This window comes from Mobula birostris, chromosome 29 (assembly GCF_030028105.1).
Source record: "Mobula birostris isolate sMobBir1 chromosome 29, sMobBir1.hap1, whole genome shotgun sequence".
Taxonomy (NCBI): domain Eukaryota; kingdom Metazoa; phylum Chordata; class Chondrichthyes; order Myliobatiformes; family Myliobatidae; genus Mobula; species Mobula birostris.
This window is the reverse complement of record NC_092398.1, coordinates 22366029-22389966: the sequence shown is the minus strand read 5'-3', so window position 1 is coordinate 22389966 and position 23938 is coordinate 22366029. Positions and strand designations below refer to the sequence as shown.

The 23938-nt window shown below is 55.4% G+C and overlaps 1 protein-coding gene across 1 annotated transcript in view; it reads right to left on the bottom strand.

Annotated features, from left to right (window-relative positions):
* Positions 1-1300: 1300 nt before the first annotated feature.
* Positions 1301-23938, bottom strand: part of LOC140189925 (uncharacterized) — a 25395-nt gene continuing 2757 nt past the window's right edge. Inside the window, exons 2-5 of the mRNA XM_072246271.1 lie at positions 22827-22986; positions 14691-14813; positions 13796-14002; positions 1301-1563 (exon numbers count right to left, since the gene is read on the bottom strand). Coding sequence (XP_072102372.1) covers positions 1301-1563; positions 13796-14002; positions 14691-14813; positions 22827-22911 — 678 coding nt within the window. The 5' untranslated portion in view covers positions 22912-22986. The remainder of the gene's footprint in view (positions 1564-13795; positions 14003-14690; positions 14814-22826; positions 22987-23938) is intronic.

Here is a 23938-nt window from a genome sequence, read left to right as displayed (position 1 = left end):
CGGCGGGGGTGGGGGGTGGGGGGGACTGTTTCTATGGTTACCAATGGTCCCCGGATCTGGGGGTAGGGTGGGGGAGGGGGAGAGAAGGAGAGGGGGAAAGAGAGAAGTGGAGAGAGGGAGAGGGATGAGGGAAAACGGAGAGGTGGGGAGAGGGAGAGGAGGAGAGTAGGGAGGAAAGGGAGGGAGGTAAAGGGGAAGAGGAAGGGCAAGGGTTGTGGGAGAGGAAGTAGAGAGGGCAGGAGGGGAGGGAGAGAAAGAGGGAGAAAGGGAGGGAAGACGGGAAGGGAGAGGGTAGAGGGAGAGAGGGAGGGTAAGAGAGGGAAAGGGAGGAAAAGAGGAAGAGAGGGTGAGGGAAGGAGAGAGAGTAGAGATGGGGAAGCAAATGGGAGGGAGAGATGGGGAAAGATGGAGGGAGAGAGGGAGGGGAAGGGAAAAAGACAGGAGAAGGGGGAGAGGGAGAGAAAGGAGTGGTGAGAGGGAGGGGAGGGGGAGAGAGGAGTGGGAAGAGGGGGAGTGGAGGGGGAGAGGGAGAGGGGAGGGGGAGAGGGGAGGGGGAGAGGGAGGGAGAGAGGGAGAGGTGGGGAGGGGGAGAGAGGGGGAGGGGAAGGGGAGGGGAGAGGGGGAGGGGGAGGGAGAAGGGGAGAGAGGTGGTGAGGGGGAGAGAGGGAGGGGAAGGAGTAGGGAGAGAGGGAGAGGGACAGGTGGTGAGACGGAGGGGGAGAGGGGGAGGGGGAAGGGGAGAGGGGTGGTGGGAGGGGGAGAGGGGGGAGAGAGGGGGAGAGGGTGGGGAGGGGTGGTGGGAGGGGGAGAGAGGGGGAGGGGGAAGGGAGAGGGGTGGTGGGAGGGGGAGGGGGAGAGGGGGGACAGAGGGGGAGGGGGGTAGGGAGAGAGGGAGAGGGACAGGTGGAGAGAGGGAGAGGGGTGGTGGGAGGGGGATAGGGGAGAGAGGGGGAGGGGGTAGGGAGAGAGGAAGAGGGACAGGTGGAGAGGGGGAGGGGGAGAGGGTGGACAGAAGGGGAGGGGGTAGGGAGAGAGGGAGAGGGACAGGTGGAGAGAGGGAGAGGGGTGGTGGGAGGGGGATAGGGGGAGAGAGGGGGAGGGGGTAGGGAGAGAGGAAGAGGGACAGGTGGAGAGGGGGAGGGGGAGAGGGTGGACAGAAGGGGAGGGGGTAGGGAGAGAGGGAGAGGGACAAGTGGAGAGGGGGAGGGGGAGAGGGGGAGAGAGGGAGGGGGAGGGGGGAGGGGGAGAGAGGGGGAGAGGGGTGGTGAGAGGGAGAGGTACCCCGGCCCTTCCCCATCCATCAGGCGGGGAAGCAGATGGAACAGCACTCCAGGCAGATCTCCACGCACTCGCCGGTCCCGCAGCACTCGTGCAGCAACCCGCAGCCCCCGCCCCACGGGCAGGCCTCCTCCGCGGCCCCGCAGCCCTCGGCCCCCCCGCTGCAGCAGCAGCCGCCGCCCCCGGCCGGGGTGGTCCCCCCCTCCGTCCCACCGCACTCCAGCGTCCCACAGAACGAGAGCAGCTCACAGAACAGGCAGGCAAGCACGCAGTGCAGGCAGACGTCTGTGGGCGAGAGGGGGTGAGGGGGAGAGGGAGGGAGGGAGGGGAGGACGAGCCAGGGGGGGAGAGAAGAGAGTGCGATAAAGGGAAGGGGCGAGCAGGGCGGAGAGGGAAAGGGAGTATATTGAGGGTGAGTGATTGGGGGAGAGGGGATGGGTGAGGAGAAGATCAGGGTGGGGAGGGTGGTAATGAGGGAAGGTGAGAGAAGAAGAAAAGGAAGACAGGAGGGACAGAGGGAGTGGGGGAAAGGAAAAGAGGGGTGTGAGAGGGGAGTGTGGGGGTGGGCAGGGGAGAGGGGGGAGACGGGTAGAAGGGGAGGGGGTTATGTGTAGAAAGGGGTGGGAAGAAGGGAAAGAGGTTAAGGGGACGGAGATGGGGAGAGGTTGAGAGAGGTGGAGGTGAAGGAGAGAGTGCGGGTAACACAGTAAGTGTTGGGGCAAGGGGTGGAGTGGGGGAAAGAGAGGGAGGGATGGAGGGAGGGGATGGGGAGGGAGGGGAGGAGGGGATGGGGGAGTGAGATGGGGGAGAGAAGCAGGCGGGTGGATTGGGGGAGAGATGAGAACAGGTTAGAGTCATGGAACATCCCGAGCACGGGGGTATGGGGGAGATGAATCCGTCCCCCAGCAAACCCTGAAGCCACGATGAACTTCAGCCACTGTGTGTGTGTGTGTGTGTGTGTGTGAGAAAGAGTGAGTGTGAGAATGCTTATGTGTGTTGGTACGTGTGTTCATTGGTAGGTGTGGGTGAGTGGCTGTGAATGTGTGTGAATGTGAGAGGGTCTATGTGTGTGTGTGTGCGTGTGTGTGTGTGTGTGTGTGTGTGTGTGTGTGTGTGTGTGTGTCCCTGAGTGGGTGTGGGTTTGTGTGTGAGTGGGTGGGTAGGTATGTGTGAGTCTCTGAGTGTGTGTGTGTGCGTGGGTGTGTGTGTGTGTGTGTGTGTGTGTGTGTGTTGTGAGTCTCTGAGTGTGTGTGTGCGTGGGTGTGTGTGTGTGCATGGGTGTGTGTGTGTGTTGTGAGTCTCTGAGTGTGTGTGTGTGCGTGGGTGTGTGTGTGTGTGTGTGTGTGTGTGTGTGTGTGTCTGAGTGGGTGTGGGTGTGTGCGTGGGTGGGTGTGTGTGTGTCTGTGTGTGTGGGTGTGTGTGTGTGCGTGGGTGTGGGTGTGTGTGTGTCTGAGTGGGTGTGGGTGTGTGCGTGGGTGGGTGTGGGTGTGTGGGTGGGTGTGTGTGTGTCTGAGTGGGTGTGTGTGTGTCTGAGTGGGTGTGTGTGTCTGAGTGGGTGTGGGTGTGTGCGTGGGTGTGTGTGTGTGTGTCTGTATGTGTGTGTGTGTCTGAGTGGGTGTGTGTGTGCGTGGGTGTGTGTGTGTGCGTGGGTGTGGGTGTGTGTGTGTCTGAGTGGGTGTGTGTGTGTGCGTGGGTGGGTGTGGGTGTGTGTGTGTCTGAGTGGGTGTGGGTGTGTGCGTGGATGGGTGTGGGTGTGTGCGTGGGTGGGTGTGTGTGTGTCTGAGTGGGTGTGTGTGTGTGCGTGGGTGTGGGTGTGTGTGTGTCTGAGTGGGTGTGTGTGTGTGCGTGGGTGTGGGTGTGTGTGTGTCTGAGTGGGTGTGTGTGTGTGCGTGGGTGGGTGTGGGTGTGTGTGTGTCTGAGTGGGTGTGGGTGTGTGCGTGGATGGGTGTGGGTGTGTGTGTGGGTGGGTGTGTGTGTGTCTGAGTGGGTGTGTGTGTGTGCGTGGGTGTGGGTGTGTGTGTGTCTGAGTGGGTGTGGGTGTGTGCGTGGGTGGGTGTGTGCGTGGGTGGGTGTGTGTGTGTGTGGGTGTGTGCGTGGGTGGGTGTGTGTGTGTCTGAGTGGGTGTGGGTGTGTGTGTGTCTGAGTGGGTGTGGGTGTGTGCGTGGGTGGGTGTGTGCGTGGGTGGGTGTGTGTGTGTGTGGGTGTGTGCGTGGGTGGGTGTGTGTGTGTCTGAGTGGGTGTGGGTGGGTGTGTGCGTGGGTGGGTGTGTGTGAGTGGGTGGGTGTGTGCGTGGGTGGGTGTGTGTGTGCGTGTGTGGGTGTGTGCGTGGGTGGGTGTGTGTGAGTGGGTGGGTGTGTGCGTGGGTGGGTGTGTGTGAGTGGGTGGGTGTGTGCGTGGGTGGGTGTGTGCGTGGGTGGGTGTGTGTGTGCGTGTGTGGGTGTGTGCGTGGGTGGGTGTGTGTGAGTGGGTGGGTGTGTGCGTGGGTGGGTGTGTGTGTGCGTGTGTGGGTGTGTGCGTGGGTGGGTGTGTGTGAGTGGGTGGGTGTGTGCGTGGGTGGGTGTGTGTGAGTGGGTGGGTGTGTGCGTGGGTGGGTGTGTGTGAGTGGGTGGGTGTGTGCGTGGGTGTGTGTGTGAGTGGGTGGGTGTGTGCGTGGGTGGGTGTGTGTGAGTGGGTGGGTGTGTGCGTGGGTGGGTGTGTGTGAGTGGGTGGGTGTGTGCGTGGGTGGGTGTGTGTGAGTGGGTGGGTGTGTGCGTGGGTGGGTGTGTGTGAGTGGGTGGGTGTGTGCGTGGGTGGGTGGGTGTACAGTAAGGTACAGTAAGCGATTGTGTGTCCATCACAACAGTTCACTTTATTACAAGCAGACTGAATACGGTCACGAGGTGGTGATTCAGTGAGGGGGGGGCTGCTGGTGAGCCCACATCTGGGGTACCACCGACAATGTGGGTTCCTTTATGTACTGAACAGACCCCTCCCTCCTTCACCACCTCCGAACAGACCCCCTCTCTCCCCCACCCCCCCACCTCCGAACCGACCCCCTCTCTCCCCCACCCCCCACCTCCGAACCGACCCCCTCTCTCCCCACCCCTCCCACCTCCGAACCGACTCCCTCTCTCCCCACCCCTCCCACCTCCGAACCGACTCCCTCTCTCCCCACCCCTCCCACCTCCGAACAGACCACCTCTCTCTCCCACCCCTCCCACCTCTGAACAGACCCCCTCTCTCCCCCACCCCTCCCACCTCCGAACAGACCACCTCTCTCTCCCACCCCTCCCACCGCCGAACAGACCCTCTCTCTTTCCCACCCCTCCCAACTCCGAACAGACCCCCTGTCTCCCCACCCCCTCACCACTGAGAAATTAAAGTCCCCTCACAGAAGGACGTCAGAGATGGTTAACCAGACCCAAACTGGAACTAGTGGGTGGTCTGGAAAGGGAGGGGGGCAGGGGTGTGTGGAGGGGGTCAGGCAGGGGTGTGGGGAGGAGGTCAGTCAGGATGGGGGGGTCAGGCAGGGGAGTGGGGAGAGGGTCAGGCAGGAGAGGGGTCAGGGGTGTGGGGAGGGGTGTCAGGCAGAATAGGGGGGTCAGGCAGGGGTGTGGGGAGGGGGTCAGGCAGGGGTGTGGGGAGGGGTCAGGCAGGAGGTGGGTCAGGGGTGTGGAGAGGGGTGTCAGGCAGGATGGGGGGTCAGGCAGGGGTGTGGGGAGGGGGTCAGGCAGGGGTGTGGGAAGGGGGTCAGACAGGATGGGGAGTCAGGCAGGTGTGTGGGGAGGGGGTCAGGCAGGGGTATGGGAAGGGGGTCAGGCAGGATGGGGGGGTCGGGCAGGGGTGTGGGGAGGGGGGTGAAGCAGGGGTGTGGAGAGGGGGTGTCAGGCAGGATGGGGGTCAGGCAGGGGAATAGGGAGGGGGTCAGGCGGGGGGGTCAGGGGTGTGGGGAGGGGTGTCAGGCAGAGGTATGGGAAGGGGGTCAGGCAGGATGGGGGTCAGGCAGGGGAATAGGGAGGGGGTCAGGCGGGGGGGTCAGGGGTGTGGGGAGGGGTGTCAGGCAGAGGTGTGGGGAGGGAGTCAGGCTGGAGGGGAGGTCAGGCAGGGGTGTGGGGAGGGGGTCAGGCAGGATGGGGGGTCGGGCAGGGGTGTGGGGAGGGGGTCAGGCAGGATGGGGGGTCAGGCAGGGGTGTGGGAAGGGGGTCAGACAGGATGGGGAGTCAGGCAGGTGTGTGGGGAGGGGGTCAGGCAGGGGTATGGGAAGGGGGTCAGGCAGGATGGGGGGGTCGGGCAGGGGTGTGGGGAGGGGGGTGAAGCAGGGGTGTGGAGAGGGGGTGTCAGGCAGGATGGGGGTCAGGCAGGGGAATAGGGAGGGGGTCAGGCGGGGGGGTCAGGGGTGTGGGGAGGGGTGTCAGGCAGAGGTATGGGAAGGGGGTCAGGCAGGATGGGGGTCAGGCAGGGGAATAGGGAGGGGGTCAGGCGGGGGGGTCAGGGGTGTGGGGAGGGGTGTCAGGCAGAGGTGTGGGGAGGGAGTCAGGCTGGAGGGGAGGTCAGGCAGGGGTGTGGGGAGGGGGTCAGGCAGGGTTGTGGGAAGGGTGTCGGACAGGATGAGGGGGGGGGTCTCATCTCTGCTGGGACAGAGCTGAGGCAGGAGGGAAGGCAGCACTCCTGAAGCCGCAGCGAGGGGCTGGGGACGGAGACGAGGTGGGGAGGGAAGGTCTCCCCTCTCCCCTCCCGAGATGCGGCTGGAGGGTGGGGACTGGGTCGGTGGATGGGAGTGGGGTTTTGGACTCGGGGGGGGTGGATAAGAGGTGGATTCCCAGGGGAGGAGGGCTGGTGAGAGGTTCCCGGGTAGTGGGTGATAGACTGAGTGGGTGGGGGGATGTGGATTGGAGTCCCCCCCCCCCCGCTTCCTGCTGTTCCCCCTTTACGCCCCCCCCCCGCTGCTTTCATTCTCCCCCCCCAGTTCATGTCCCCTCTCTCCAGTGCATTCCCCCACCCTCCCCGTTCGCGCCCCCTCACCCGTCCGGTCCCCTCCCCACGGCGCCCGCTCAGCGGTAGCAGAGCTCGGAGATCTCCAGGGCCAGCTCCAGGCACTCGGCCGACTGCTGGCAGGGCTCCAGCAGCGAGCAGTCCCCCAGCACCCGGCAGCCCCGCAGCGCCTCCCCGCTGGCCGCCGCGGCCAGCCCCGGCGACGGGCACACGGCGGGCAGCAGGGCGCAGCCGTCCCCCAGGCGGCAGAACAGGCAGCTGAGCAGCAGCGAGACACAGAGATCTGTCGGGGCCGGTGGGGCGGGCACGGGAGAGCGAGGGGTGGGATGGGGAGTGGGGGGAGAGAGAGAGGGAGAGAGGGGATAGGGTGGTGAGTGAGGGGAGAGGGGGAGGAGAGAGAGGGGGATGGGGTGGGGAGAGGGGAGAGAGAGAGGGGATGGGGTGGGGAGAGAGAGGGGATAAGGATGATGAGGGGGAGAGGGGAAAGAGGGAGGGAGAGAAAGGTGGATGGAGGGACGAGGAAAGAGAGAGAGAGGGTGAGAGGAGGATGAGAGGGTGGAGGGAGGTGCGAGGGATTGTAGAGGGAGGGGGGTATATGGAATGGAGGCGGTAGAGACCAAGAAGAAAAGGGACAGCAAGAGTGAGGGGTTAAAGAGGGGGAGAGAGTAAAGTTGAGGAAGAGGGGACGAGAGAGGATAGAGGAAGAGGAGGGGCATGTGTGGAGGAGAAGCGTGTGAGGAGGAACGGGAAGGGGGAAAGGCGGGAAGCGGTAGGGAAGGGAAGGGCAGTGAAGCATAGGAAAGGCAAGGGGAAATGGAGGGAGATGGATTGGAGGTGGGGGTGGAAAGGGGAAGGGGAGAGATGAGAGGGGGGATAGATTCAGGTAAAGGGGCAAGAGAGTGAGGGAGACGGGAGAGGGCGTTGGGAGATGGGGACAGAGGGGAGGGGAGATGGGAGAGAAAATAGAGGGGATTGAGAGGGAGGGTGCGCGGAGGCGAGGGGCAACAGGGAGGAGGGGCGAGGTTGGTGAACGATGGGAAGGAGGGGGAGGCGAAAAGATGGTCAGAGGTAAAGAGAGGGGAAAGTGGTAGAGAGGGAAACGGAAAGAGGAGAGAGAGAGAAAGGTGTTAGTGCAGTTGAAGCCAGTCCCCAAAGCATTAGTAACCCCGTTTGCCCCAAGCGTTGGCAGTACTTTCTACAATTACCCCCCCCAAGAACCCACTCTGACTCCCACATCCTACACTCTGCACCCACAAACACCTCGCCCCCACCGCAGTCGGTAAGGAGTTCCTACACCCTCCCCGTGACCGCGTGGTGTCGTCCCACGGTCCAAAGAGGTGGCAGTCAGTAGGTTAATTGGTCATCGTAAACTGCCCTGTGATTGGTCGGTCTCTAGGTGGCGCAGCCCCCACGGGCTGGGAAGGGTCTCCAAAGACTCGAGAAGTACTGAGGAGAGTCTTCTAACCTGGCTATACCGCTGTCTGGTACTGGGCCGCCAACGCACAGGATCGCAGGAGGACCGACCAGAAAACATCCCGATACACCATGGTTTGGAATAGCACCTGCCCTGCCCGTGACAACCCGTCACGGAAACCAGCCTCCCCTCCACGGACTCTGTCTGCACTTCCCTCTCCCTCGGTAAAGCAGTCATCATAATCAAAAAACCCCCACCCACCCCCTGACATTCTCCCTTCACCCCCCCTCCCATCGGGCAGGAGGTACAAAAGCCTGAAAGTGCGTCCCACCAGGCTCAGGGACAGCTTCCACCCACCGTTATCTTGAATGTTAAGGTGTCTCCTGGCCTCACAATTAACTTCATTACGAGCTTGCGCCTTGCGGCCCACCTGCACTGCACTTTCTCTGAAGCTGTCGCACTTTATTCTGCTTTCTGCTGTTGCCTTACCTTGTTCTACCTCATCTTCTTCTTACAGAACTCGTGCACAAACTACAAACATCAGGATTTACAAGACTGTTAATAATTTCACCTCAAAATATGGTTTTACTACTCTGTACAAAACAGTCAGTTCCTTGGGGGGACCTATCATTACCAGAAAACCCGCACTGTAACCATAGTGACCGCGTGCTCCTCTCCAAGAGCCCATAAGACATAAGAGCAGAAATAAGCCACTCAGCCCATCGAGCCTGTTCTGCCTCTCCACCATGGCTGATTTATTATCCCTCTCAACCCCATTTTCCTGTCTTCTCCCCATAACCTATGACGCCCCTACTAATCAAAAATCTATCAATCTCCACTTTAAATATACCCGATAGCTTGGCCTCCACCGCCATCTGTGTCAATGAATTCCACAGATTTACCACCCTCTGGTTAAAGAAATCTCTCCTCATTTCTGTTCTAAATGGACATCCCTCTATTCTGAGGCTGTGCCCTCTGGCCCTAGACTCCCCCACTGATCGGATCTGTATGAACAAGACTAGAATATACAAGCAAGGATGTAACGTTGGGGCTTTATAAGGCACACTGATAAGGCCTCACTTGGAGGCTTGTGAGCAGTTTTGGGCCCCTTCTCGAAGAAAGGATCTAAATAAGCTATATCGTGGGCACTAGACTCCCCAGGATCCAGGACATCTTCAAGAAGCAGTAACTCAGAAAAGTAGCACTCACATCTACAGTGATGAAATGCTTTGAGAGGTTGGTCATGACTAGACTGAACTCCTGCCTCAGCAAAGGACCTGGACCCACTGCAACTTGTCTATCGCCACAACAGGTCCTCGGCAGAGGTAATCTCAATGGCTCTCCACTCAGCCTTGAATTGCTTGGACATACAAACACCTCTGTCAAGATGCTGTTCATTGACTATAGCTCAGTATTTAACACCATCATTCCTACAGTCGTGATCAATAAGCTACAGGACCTGGGCCTCTGGACCTCTCACTGCAATTGGATCCTTGGCTTCCTAACCAGGAGACCACAATCTGTGCGGATTGGTGATAACATCTCCTCCTCGCTGACGATCAACACTGGCTCACCTCAGGGGTGTGTGCTTAGCCCACTGCTCTACTCCCTCTATAACCCATGGCTGTGTGGCTAGGCACAGCTCAAATACCATCTTTAGATTTGCTGATGATACAAACATTGTTGGTAGAATCTCAGATGGAGATGAGAGGACGTACAGGAGCGAGATATGCCAGCTAGTTGAGTGGTGTCGCAGCAACAACCTGGAACTCAACGTCAGTAAGACGAAAGATCTGATTGTGGACTTCAGGAAGGGTAAGACGAAGGAGAACATACCAACCCTCATAGAGGGATCGGAAGTGGAGAGAGTGAGCGGCTTCAAGTTTGTGAGTATTAATTTCACTGAGGATCTAATCTGTTCCCAACATGTCAATGTAGCTATAGAGACGGCAAGACAGCGACTATACTTCATTAGGAGTTTGAAGAGATTTGGTTCGTCACCTAAAACATGCAAAGACTTCCATAGATGTACCATGGAGAGAATTCTGACAGGCTGCATCACCGTCTTGCACGGAGGCTAATGCATAAGGCCGAAAGAAGCTGCAGAGGGTTGTAAGTTTAGTCAGCTCCACCTTGGGTACTCAGCTCCATAGTATCCAAGACATCTTCAAGGAGTGGTGCCTCAGAAAGGCAGCATCCATTATTAAAGACCCCCATCACCCAGGACATGCCCTCTTCTCATTGTTACCATCAGGTAGGAGGTACAGAAGCCTGAAGGCACACACTCAGCAATTCAGAAACAGCTTCTTCCCCTCTGCCATCAGATTTCTGAATGGACATTGGACATTGCTTTTTATTTCCATTTTTGCACTACTTATCAAATTTAACTAAATGTATGTATATAAAGTGTAATTCATGTTTTTCTACCATTGTGCTGCTGCCGCAAAGGCAAACACATTTCACAACACATGCCGGTGATACTAACCATGATTTTGATAACCTTTGATGTCCTGACAAATCAGGAACCTATCAAACTTCGCTTTAAATACACCCAAACACAAGGAGGTCTGCAGATGCTGGAAGTTCAAGCAACACACACAAAATGCTGCGTTCCATAGGCAGCATCTATAGGAAGAGGTACAGTCGACGTTTCAGGCCGGGACCCTTCGTCAGGACGTACATCCGATGACTTGGCCTCCACAGCTGTCTGTGTCAATGAATTCCACACCCTCTGGCTCAAGAAATTTCTCCTCATCTCTGTTGTAAAGTGGTGAGGAGAACATCTCTGTTGTAAACGGGTATGTGTGCATTCTGAGGCTGTGCCCTCTGGCCCTAGACTCCCCCACTATGGGAAACATCCTCCCCACGTCTGCTCCATCTGGGCCGTTCAGTATTCATTGTTCCAGTGGATCCCCAGCCTCACCCCCGCCCCATTCTTCTAATCTCCACTGCGTACAGGCCCAGAGCCATCAAACACTCATCACACATTAACCCTTTTCATTCCCGAGATCATCCTCGTGAACCTGCTCTGGAGCCTCTCCAATGCCAGCCTTTCTTCCACAAGGGGCCCAAAACTGCTCACAATCCTCCAGGTTCAGTCTGACCAAAGCCTTATAAGGCTTCAGCATTACATCCTTAAAATTAATGCTACGAGGGGGGTCAAGAACTTCACAGTGAATGGATGGACCCTGGGGAGTATTGTAGAACAGAGGGACCCAGGGGTGGAGGTACACGGTTCCCTGAAAAGGGGTAATGCTTCAAAAAGGTGGCATCCATCAGTAAGGACCCCCATCACCCAGGACGTGCCCTCTTCTCACTGCTACCATCAGGGAGGAGGTACAGGAGCCTGAAGACACACACTCAATGATTCAGGAACAGCTTCCTCCCCTCTGCCATCTGATTTCTGAATGGACATTGAACCCATGAACACTACCTCACCTCTTTTTCTCCTTTTGTACTATTTTAAATTTAACTATTCAACATAGATATATTTACTTAGAGTTATTTATTTATTGATTTATTTTCTCTTAATATTATCACATATTGCATTGTGCTGCTATTGCTAAGTTAACACATTTCACGACACATGCCGGTGATATTAAAACTGGTTCTGATTCTGAATTCTGAATTCTGATTCTGATTGTCGTAATCTTACAGCTTTTCTGCCAGAAAACAACCAATTTCACACCATCTAAGTGAGCGATAAGAAACCTGATTGTGACTCAGATTCCGACACCCCCTTTCCCCACTCCAGCAGAGGGACGCCCCGGGGTTAGCACACAGAAGTGGACAGTTGAGACATAACACGAGATAAACATCCCCCAGTCTGCCGAGGCAGAAACCCGCCGCAGAGGGAGTTACGAGAACAGAGACCAAATGGCTGGTTGGGGGGGTTAACGACAAAGGAGGGAGGGGTGAGGTAGTCAGAGGCAGAGTGAGGACTCAGGTCGCTGACTGCATGAGGCGGAGGGAGGGGACTGGGGGGGGGCAGGCGGGGAGCCAGACGGGGGGGAGGGAGTGGACAGTCTGGGACAGGTTCACAGAGACAGGGACAGGGTAGGGGAGGGTGGAGGTCAAGAAGGCAGGGAGGGGAGGTCACATGGACAGGTAGGGGTGTAAAGGAGGGAAGGGGCTGCAGATGAGAATGGGTGTAGGGGAGGGAGCAGGTCATGGAGAGAGGGAGGAGTGTAGGGAGCGAGGGGGGTCACGGAGACAGGGTGGGAGGGGGTCATGGAGACATGGAGAGATGTCATGGCAGGAGGGGGTCACGGAGATAGGCAGAAGTGTTGGGGAGAGAGAGGGTCATGGTGATGGGGAGGGGTGTAGGGGAGGGAGGGGTCACAGAGACATGGAGGGGTGTTGGGGAGGCAGGGGGTCACGGGGAGGGAGAGGGTCACGGTGATGGGGAGGGGTGTTGGGAGAGAGGGAGGGGGTCACGGTGTTGGGGAGGCAGGGGGTCACGGAGGGAGGGGGTCACGGTGACAGGGAGGGGTGTATGGGAAGGAGGAAGTGACAGTCACAGGAGCCAAACACTTCCCCCCCCCCGTATACAGGCAACGAGCTAATGCAGGCAACTCCAGCACCCCTGATGTGCACAATATTCAGACCAGCAAACCCTGTGGTCCCATCAGCAGTGTGGAGAGAGGCTTCTGACATCTGCCTACACGAGGCGTATATCATTCAGCCAGACAGACAGACACACAATGGGACAGAACTACAGGATACCTGGACCATACCCCACAGGGTTACACTGATAAAATTGGCAGTCCCCATCTCCAAGAGAGACATCGGTCAGTGTACAGATCTCCCCTGAGAGACACCGGTCAGTGTACAGATCTCCCCCAGAGCGAGGGACTGAGAGACACCGGTCAGTGAACAGATCTCCTCTGAGAGAGGGGGACTGAGAGACACCGGTCAGTGTACAGATCTCCCCCTGAGAGAGAGAGGGACTGGGAGACACTGGTCAGTGTACAGATCTCCCCTGAGAGAGAGGGACTGAGAGACGCTGGTCAGTGTACAGATCTCCCCCTGAGAGAGAGGGACTGAGAGACACCGGTCAGTGTACAGATCTCCCCTGAGAGACACCGGTCAGTGTACAGATCTCCCCCTGAGAGAGAGGGACTGAGAGACACCGGTCAGTGTACAGATCTCCCCTGAGAGAGAGGGACTGAGAGACACTGGTCAGTGTACAGATCTCCCCCTGAGAGAGAGGGATTGAGAGACACCAGTCAGTGTACAGATCTCTCCTGAGAGACACCGGTCAGTGTACAGATCTCCCCCATGGAGAGAGGGACTGAGAGACACCGGTCAGTGTACAGATCTCCCTCATGGAGAGTGGGACTGAGAGACACTGGTCAGTGTACAGATCTCCCTCTGAGAGAGAGGGACTGAGAGACACCGGTCAGTGTACAGATCTCCCCTGAGAGAGTGGGACTGAGAGACACCGCTCAGTGTACTGATCTCCCCCATGGAGAGAGGGACTGAGAGACACCGGTCAGCGTACAGATCTCCCTCATGGAGAGTGGGACTGAGAGACACTGGTCAGTGTACAGATCTCCCTCATGGAGAGTGGGACTGAGAGACACTGGTCAGTGTACAGATCTCCCTCTGAGAGAGAGGGACTGAGAGACACCGGTCAGTGTACAGATCTCCCCTGAGAGAGTGGGACTGAGAGACACCGCTCAGTGTACTGATCTCCCCCATGGAGAGAGGGACTGAGAGACACCGGTCAGTGTACAGATCTCCCTCATGGAGAGTGGGACTGAGAGACACTGGTCAGTGTACAGATCTCCCGCTGAGAGAGAGCTGGAAGGAGAGACACCAATCTTCCCCTGAAGGACAAGTATTGAGAGACACTGTCCTTCCCAAAATGCCTCAACATGGCCCAAACACCTTCCTCACCAATTAATTTAACCGGGAATGGCTCTGAAATCTGCCTTTTGCACGCACATTCATAGAGACGTAGTTGAACTGTCAGCCGATAGCTAGAGGGACAGGGGTTGGGGATCTTCATTTCCCAGGTCAGCGCCATTGCAAACGGGGTGGTTTGTCACCATCTGTCCCACTGCCCTCCGGCACTCCCCGACACCCCCTTCCCCCTTGTCTCAGCAGCGAGCACGCCTGAGCGCTTACCTTCTCCCGGGGAGTTCGAGAGCTGCGAGGCAGCGGACTTGTAGTTGGTCCCGGGGGATCCCGGGAGAACGGGGACCATGCGCGGAGAGCAGGGCTGCTGCCTCACCGAGGGGCAGGGTAGCGGGCTGAGGGAGGTGGGTCGCCTCACCGTGGCATCTGCATTCCCATTCCCCTGCGCTGGCCGCGGTGTCTGAGGTAGGCTGTTGCCTGGACAGCGGCGGGAGGAGGAAGGGGAGAGGGCAAGAGAGGTAGAGGAGGGTGAGTATCTGAACCAGCGTTATTCATTAATACCATACTCCCTCCACACCGTCCCATCACACACTCCCGGGGTCAGACACAGAGTGAAACTCCCTCCACACCGTCCCATCACACACTCCCGGAGTCAGACACAGAGTGAAACTCCCTCCACACCGTCCCATCACACACTCCCGGGGTCAGATACAGAGTGAATCTCCCTCCACACCGTCCCATCACACACTCCCGGGGTCAGACACAGAGTGAAACTCCCTCTTACCGTCCCATCACACACTCCCGGGGTCAGACACAGAGTGAATCTCCCTCCACACCGTCCCATCACACACTCCCGGGGTCAGACACAGAGTGAAACACCCTCCACACCGTCCCTTCACACACTCCCAGGGTCAGACACAGAGTGAAACTCCCTCCACACTCCCGGGGTCAGACACAGAGTGAAACTCCCTCCACACCGTCCCATCACACACTCCCCCATTCCCCTTCCCATTTCCTCCCTCTCTCTGGATATGATAGTGGACCTGACGGCTCCTCTTCTCCCTCCCACTCTCCTTCCCTCCCTCTAGCTGAGACCACAGACCCACCTGCCCCCCACCCTACCTCTCCGTCCCCCCCCCCCCACCCCCCAGCCAGGAGCACAAACCTGTCTGCTTCTCCGGCTCTCCTCCTCCTTGGCTGGGGATCAGTTGGGACCTCTCACTGGCGACGAGCTTGTCCGGTGTAAAGGAGCGCCGAGTCCCAGGCGTGTAGCCGTCTCTGCCCCCACCTTCGGAAAGGGAGAGAGGAGCAGGCTCTGAACTTGTCCGATCGCATTCCCACCTCCCTCTCCTCCTTTTCTCTCCCCTCTCTCTGTCTCTCTCACACACTCTCTCAGTCACTCTCTCTGTCAGTCTCTACCCCCTCTCTCGCTCACTCACTGTCCGTCTTGCTTTCTCTCTCTGGCATCACCAGCATCCTGTCTCATTCCTTCTTCATTCTCTCCCTTGCTCCTTTTCTCTCTCTCTTTTTTCTATTTCTTCTTCTTCACGCTCCCTCCTTTCCCCATTATGCTCTCTCTCTGCAGTCTCTCTTTCCCTCTCTCCACCTCTCTCCCCCCTCTGTCTCCCCTCTCCCTCTCTCGCCCCTCCCTCTCTCCCTCCCTCCCTCCCTCCCTCTGTCTCCCTTTCTCCCCACCTCTCACCCTCACAACACAGGAACAGGCCATACGGTGCACAACGTTGTGCCAACATTTAGTAATTACACTAAACTGGTAACACCTAACATGTCTGTCGAAGAGCATCTATTGAATCTGCCTGGGCACTTTGCAGATACCCGGCACTCTGTGTGAAAAAAAAGTCCTTTGAACTGCCCCTGCTCACCTTAAATGCATGTCCTCTGGTATTTGACATTTCTACCCAGGGACAAAGACTCTCTGCTCTACCTCTGCCTTTCATAGTCTTCTAGACCTCTATCAGGTCTCCCCTCGGCTTCTGTCACTGCAGAGGAACCATCCCAAGTCTGTCTGAGCTCTCCTTATCGCTCCTGCTCTCTAATCCAGGCAGCATCTTGGTGAACCTCTTCTGCACCCTCCCCAAAACCCCCACACCTTCCTGTAACAGAAAAAAGCAGAAAATGATCAGTTTTATACAGCTGCAATGTGTCTTCCCTCTCTCCCCACCTTCTTTTTCCAATTATCTCTGTCTCTGTCTCTCTCTACCTCCCTCTCTCTATCACCATCTCTCACTACCTCTCTCTTCCCCTCTTTCTCTCTCTTTGTCTCTCTCCCTCCTTTACTCTATCTGTCCCACTGCAACCCTTACTGTTTGTCTCTTCCTCACACACTCACACAGATAAACACACACACACGTGCAAGCACACACGAACAAATAGACAGATACATACATACACACACAGATACATGCACACATACACACTCAGACACCCCACCCCTACACACATTCTCTCTCCATACACAGGCACAGTCTCTCTCTCACTCACACATAGACACACATACATTCTTTCTCTCTCATACACACAGACACTCTCTCTCTCTTATACACACACATTCTCTCTCTCATACACACAGACACTCTCTCTCTCACACACAGACACTCTCACACACACACACACACACACACAGACACACACACACACACACTCACACACACACACACACACACACACACAGACACTCTCTCACACACACAGACACTCTCTCTCTCACACACATTCTCTCTCACACACACATTCTCTCTCTCTTACACACAGACACTCTCTCTCACACACACACATTCTCTCTCTCTTTCACACAGACACTCTCTCTCACACACACACACACATTCTCTCTCTCTTTCACACAGACACTCTCTCTCACACACACACATTCTCTCTCTCTTACACACAGACACTCTCTCTCACATACACACATTCTCTCTCTCTTACACACAGATACTCTCTCACACACACATTCTCGCTCTCTCTCTCTCACACAGACACTCTCTCTCACACACACATTCTCGCTCTCTCTCTCACACAGACACTGTCTCTCACACACACATTCTCTCTCTCACACACACAGACACTCTCTCTCATACACACACACTGTCTCTCACACACACACATTCTCTCTCTCTCTCTTACACACAGACACTCTCTCACACACACACATTCTCGCTCTCTCTCTCTCACACAGACACTGTCTCTCACACAGACACTCTTTCTCTCCCATACACAGAACTCTCTCAATGTCATCACTAAGTGGTGTTGGTGTGCTGAGTGCAGGGAACTTGCCAGGAGGGTTGACATGTCCTGACTCTGCTGTTTTGAAGGGAAGGAAGCAAAAGACCGGAAATTATAAACCAGTCACCCTGATCTCGGTGGCTGGTAAGATTTCATAGTCCATTATTAAGGATGAAATTTCAGAGTACTTGGAAGTACATAATGAAATTGAATAAACTCAGCACTTACGAGAGAAATTGCCTGACAAATCTGTTGGAATTCGTTGAGGTGGTAGCAAGCAGGTTAGACAAAGGAGAGTCAGTGAACGTAACTTACCTGGGGTTTCAGAAGCCCCTTGACAAGGTGCCACACACGAGGCAGTCAAACAAGACCCGTAGTGTTAGAGACAAGTTACTAATACGGACAGAAGATTGGCTTTCTGGGGGAAGGCCGAGTGTGAGGATAAAAGTGGCCGTTTTCAAGATGGCAGCAGGTGATTAGAGAGTCAGTGTTGGGACGACAACTTTTCACTTCTCACAGTTCAACGATTTGGGCGAGGGAGCTGACGGAGCCGTGGTCTGGGTCGCAGACGACACCTAGGGAGTGTGAAGGGGGCAGGAGGACTTGAGCAGGTTGGGAGAGTGGGCAAAGATGGAATACAAATTGCGGGTGGGAAACAAGAAGGTCACAACTATTTTCTAAACAGGTCATGAACTTAGAAACCTGGGGCGCAACAGGACTCAGGAGTCCTCGTGCAGGATTTCCCAAAAGGTTAACTTGCAGGTTGAGTCGGTGGTGAGGACGTTAGCATTCATTTCCAGAGGACTGGAGTATATAAGCAAGGATGTAATGTTGAAGCTTTATAGGGCGTTGGCCAGACCATACACTTGGAGGACTGGGAGCAGTTTTGGGCCTCTTATCCAAGAAAGGACGTGATGGCCTTGGAGATTGTCCAGAGGAGATTCACGAGAATGATCCTGGGAATGAATGGGTTAATGTACAAGGAGCGTTTGATGTCTCTGGGCCAGTACTTGCTGGGGTTTAGAAGAACGGGGGCGGGGAGTGGGGGGAATCTCAGTCAATATTTAAAAGCCCAGATACAGTGGACTTGGAGAAGATGTCTCCTATAGTCGGGGAGTCTAGGACCGGAGGGAACAGCCTCAGAATAGACGGACATCCCTTTAGAATAGAGTTGAGTTCCATATAAAGACAACCCTCACAGTGGGAAGAAAATGCCCCTCGGGTTCCTATTGAATCCCCCCTCTCACCTGAGTCCTCTAGTTTTTGATCCCCGGACCCTGGGGAAATGTCTGTGTATCCACCCCATCTACTGTGTGCCCCTCTTGGTTTTATACCCCTCTAAAAGGTCACCCCCAGAGTCCTACATTCCTGTGAATCAAGTCCCAACCTGCCCAACCTCTCTCCATAACTCAGTCCCTCGAGTCCTGGCAACATCCTCGTAAATCTCCCCTGCACTCTTTCCAGCCTAATGTCATCTTTCCTACAGCAGGGCAAGCCAGACTCATTAGGTTTCAAAGGTACATTTAATGTCAAAGAAATGTCTACAATATACATCCTGAAATTCTTTTTCTTCGCAAACATCCACGAATACAGAGGAGTGCCCCAAAGATTGAACGACAGTTAAATGTTAGAACCCCCCCAGCTGCCCCCTCCCACGCACAAGCAGCACCAAGGCAACGACCCCCCTCCCCCACCAGCAAAAAAGCATCGGCGCCCACCACCGAACACTCTAGCGTGCAGCAAAGCATCAATAAAGACTCAGACTTCCAGTACCCCAATGACTACTCGTTCCCCCGGTAATTCGACACACTCCAGGCTCTCTCCCTGAGAAGGGAAAAAGAGGTGTCCCCGTTTCACAGCCAGAGGGGAGACAAAACAAACAGCTCACTGAGTTACGATGTTAAAAGTCTGTTGTTACGTCGCAGTACTGCGAGAGCTCCAGAAACCTCAGGGAAGGCGACAGCTTTCCTCCGAGCCGGTCACGGTCAGTTACTGCACTCGATGCTCCCGGTGCGGCCTCCCCTGCATCGGCGAAACCTGATGCAGATCGGGGGACCACTTCGTCCAGCATTTCCACCCCATCTGCTCTAGCAGGCAGATCTCTCCATGGCCACCCAACTTGCACACCTTTGGAACAGGCCCTTGGGCCCACAAGGTTGTGCCCAACCGATTAAATTAGTAATCAAAAGGCCATCTGAACTAATCACTTCTACCTACAAAACATCCTAATAAAGTCTCTAATAAACCTGCCTCTACCACCACCCCAGGCAGCTCATCCCAGGCTCTCTATATAAAAACACTTGCCCTTCACATCTCCTTAACTACATGCCTTCTGGTTTTGGACATTTCCACCCTGGGAAAAACGATATTGTCTGTCCACTCTATCAATGCCTCTCATAATATATCAGATCTCCCTCGGCCTCCGCCACTCCCAGAGAAAACCACCCAAGCTTGTCCGACCTCTCATTACATGCCCTCTAATGCAGGCCACACCCTGCTGGCGATGCACGCAGGAACTCAGCAGGCCAGGCGGCATCTACAGAGAAAAGAGCGCCGTCGACGTTTCGGGCCAAGGCCCTTCCACGGTCGCTGCCTGGCCTGCTGGGCTTCTCCAGCAGCTTGCGTGCGTTGCTCTGGATTTCCAGCGTCGGCAGATTCTCTCTTCTTTGCCATTCAACATCCTGCTAAACCTCTTCTGCACCCTCTCCAAGGGCTCGACTTCCTTCCCACAGTGGGGCAACTAGAACTGTGTACAGTACTTCCAAATGCGGGCTAACGTAGGGTTCTGTAAAGCTGCAACATAACTCCCTGACTTTTGAACTCAACTCAAGCATGCCATAAGCCTTCTTAACCACCTGACCATCTGTGTGGCCACTTTCAGGGAGCTATGAACTTGGATCCCAAGATCCCTCTGCCCAGCAACACTATTAAGGGTCTTGCCCTAACAGGGTCCTGTCTCTTTGCATTTCAGCTACCAGGGTGCAGAGCTTCAGTTCGGCTTCCCACTCCCATTCTGCCGCCACGATGAGGCCAGACACAGGTCGGGGGGGCGCGGGGGGGGGGCACACCTCATATTCCGCAACACACACGCACACAATGCCAGAGGAACGCAGCGTCTGTGGAGGGGAATAAACAGTCGACGTATCAGGCCGAGACCCTTCACCACACCTGCTGAGTTCCTCCAGCCTTTTTTGGCCTGAGTTGCTCAAGGTTTCCAGCATCTGCAGAATCTTCTGTACCTGCCTCATTAGAGGGTAAAACAGTTATTTTTCTTGTTATTAATACCTCCTGTGCTTGCCTGCACGTTTATATAACCATATCCATTCTGTGACCGCTTTTTTAGCACCGAATGAAGTGGCCACTGAGTGAGTGTTCATGGTCTTCTGCTGCTTTATTCCATTCACTTCAAGGTTTGATGTGTCGTGTGTTCAGAGATGCTCTTCTGCACACCACTACTGTAGTAATGCATGGTTATTTGAGTTACTGTCACCTTCCTGGCAGCTTGAACCAGTCTGGCCATTCTCCTCTGACCTCTCTCAGTAACAGAGCGTTTTCACCCATAGGACTGTCACTCACTGGATTTTTTTTGTTTTTTACACTATTCTCTGTAAACTCTAGAGACTGTTGTGCGTGAAAATCCCAGGAGATCAGCCAGTTTCTGAGATACTCAAACCACCCCATCTGGCACCAACAATCATCCCACGGTCAAAGTCACTCAGATCACATTTCTTCCCCGATTCTGATGTTTGTTCTGAACAACAGCTGAACCTCTTGACCATGTCGGCGTGCTTTTATGCATTGAGTTGCTGCCACCTGATTGGCCGATTAGATATTTGCATTAACAAGCGGGTGTACCTCATAAAGTGGCCGCTGAGAGTTGTTTCATGTAATTGGTCAGTGATTTGTCCAGTCGTTTTGGCACAATTGCTTCTGTATTTTTCTAGAAACATCTTAGTTTTTCAGTAGCAAATGTCACACCACTTGAATGTGGCTAACTTAGGTCAGTTGTAATCATTGGGATGTTGTTTTCTCTGGTGTGAGTATGAAGCAACCTTGACTGCAATATCATTCGCCTATCTTCTGCTCCCCCGGCTCCTCTTCCTTGTTCATTTTCCCACTTGCAACACTTCATAAAACGACCATCATCAATCATTTTTATGCCTCATTCTTGATTTCAGAAGAACCTTTGGATTGCAGAAGCATCAGGACCCAACGCCTCATATTCCATAGCGAAAGACTCCCCAACCTGATGGTGTGTACATTGACTTCTCTAACTTCTGGTAAACACACCCCACCGTTTCCATGAGCACACCCTCCTCACCCCCACTCTTTCCGGTTACCCTCTTACCCCTTCTCCTGTCCTCATGATCAGCCTATCAGCTCCTTCTCTTTCTCCCATGGTCCACTCTCCTCACCTATCAGATTCCTTCTTCTTCAGCGCTTTGCCTCTTCCACCTATCACCTCCCAGCTTCTTACTTCATCACCCCCCCACCCGGCACTCCAATGTCCCTTGAATCAGTAACGGCCAGTGTGTGCAAAAATTGTGCCGTGCAGTTCTTTTGCCCAGTGACAACATATGCACGCCAAATAATTTATTCAGTAAAAACAGGCCGGTTCTAAAATCTACAGACAAATCATGGCAAACTTCACGTTGCTAGCACCGCCCGCATCAGCAACCAGGAAAGGAAATGTGATTGTGTACGATGGTGAAACATACTTAACGTACCAACGAGGTAGAGGGTGACAAGCTTTTGTGGCAGTTTAAATTCCTCCGTGCACTAGTAGCAAAAGGTGTGTGTGTGCACACACATGGACACACCACAGAGTGAACATTGCACCCCCCCCCCCTCACCCGGTCGCACCCATCACCTGGCAGATTGTCTTCCTTCCACTCCGCATCCCCCTCAAATATCGTATTCTGCTTTCTGTGCATTTCCCTTCCAGTCGGCTTGATACATCAAATGTTTATTCCCCTCTGTAGATGCTGCTTATTGCGTGTGTTGTTCTGGATTTCCAGCATCAACAGAATCTCTTGACGTTATAACACAACCATTAGTGACAGATCCCACACCTGACAGGCTCCGCCCACTGACAGATCCCACCCCTGACAGGCTCCGCCCACTGACAGATCCCACCCCTGAGAGGCTCCACCCACTGACAGATACCGTCTCTGACAGGCTCCGCCCACTGACAGATACCGTCTCTGACAGGCTCCGCCCACTGACAGATACCGCCCCTGACAGGCTCCGCCCACTGACAGATACCGTCTCTGACGGGCTCCGCCCACTGACAGATACCGCCCCTGACAGGCTCCGCCCACACTGACAGAGCCCACCTCTGACAGGCTCCGCCCGCTGACAGATCCCACCTCTGACAGGCTCCGCCCACACTGACAGAGCCCACCTCTGACAGGCTCTGCCCACACTAACAGAACCCGCTCTGACAGGCTCCACCCACTGACAGATACCGTCTCTGACAGGCTCCGCCCACTGACAGATACCACCCCTGAGAGGCTCCACCCACTGACAGATACCGTCTCTGACAGGCTCCGCCCACTGACAGATACCGCCCCTGACAGGCTCCGCCCACTGACAGATCCCGCCTCTGAACCAACTCCATCTCACCTCAGACAGACCCCACCCACACTGACAGATCCCACCCCTGACAAACCCCGCCCATTCTGACTGACCCCGCCCACACTGACCGATCCTGCCTCTGACTGACTCCGCCCACACTGACTGATCCCGCCTCTGATGGCTCCACCCACAAAGAAAGACCCTGCCCACACTGATAAACATCACCATATACTACCCTGAGATTAATTTTGTTGCAAGTATTCATAATTTCATTAGTAAAAAACGATGCAGAGAGACGAACAAACAATCAAAGTGCAAAAGAAGGAAAACTGTGCATGTACAAAGAATAATATCACCACCTTTTACGACAGCAGGCAGACACGCTAGCGTAAATGTAACACGCCTGACACATTGCGGAAGGGATTCCTCACTCTGACGGACGGGAGGAGGGTAACATGGGAGTGGAGGAGCGGGTCGCACTCACCGATGTGACCAGGATCTCCGACGCCATCCGGCTGGTGGGACAGGGGTCCTGGAGAGGGGACCAGTTCCACTTCCGATTCCAGCATCTGCCCGGCGGCGGGGGCTAGTGGACGTGGAAGGGGATGAGGCCTGCGGAGCAGCCGAGGGGAACGGCCAGAGCCCTGAGGAGGGAGAGGAGGGTGCAGAGAGGTCAGCGTTGGGGAGAGATGCCTGTCATCCTCCGGAACTCAAAACGACCCACACACACACACACACACACACACAAACTCCCCAGAAACCAAGATAAATATACTTACTTATTATTTATTAGAAATACAGGGCAGAATAAGTTCTCCCAGCTCTTCGATCTACAATACCCAGCAACGCCTAACAACCCTGATTTAATCCTCATCTTATCGCGGGACAGTTTACAAACATCAAATCAATTAACCCACCCAGGACGTCTGTGGTCTCTGGGAGGAAGCTGCAACAGCCAGAGCAAACCCAGGCATTCCACGGGGAGGACGCACAGAGAGTGCTGGAGTCAAAGCCCGAACCTCATCGGTGTGCGCCATGATAACGTCAAGCTAACCGCTTTCCTAATGTGCTGTCCAAGTACTGGCACAGTCCCCCAGAGACACCGTGTAACTATTGATGCACTCAGCAGGACCCTTGTGAACAGTGACAAACTCACTGAGACACCCCCCAACCCACCCCCGTAACTATTGAGGCATTCCCTGGGTCCCTTGTAAATATTGACGCACTCCTCCCCAGGATCCCCGCAAAATATCGACACACCCGCCGGGAACACAGTGTAAATTCCCGCACACGCCTCACGATCCCTGTAAATCCCCATCTGCTCTCGGGGACACCAGTAAATATAAACACACTCCGCCGGTCCCCCTGTAAATATCGACACGCTCCCCGGGACCCCCTGTAAATACTGACACACTCCCCGGGACCCCCTGTAAATACAGATACGCTCCCCGGGACCCCCTGTAATACTGACACTCTCCCCGGGACCCCCTGTAAATACTGACACACTCCCCGGGACCCCCTGTAAATACAGATACACTCCCCGGGACCCCCTGTAAATACTGACACTCTCCCCGGGACCCCCTGTAAATACTGACA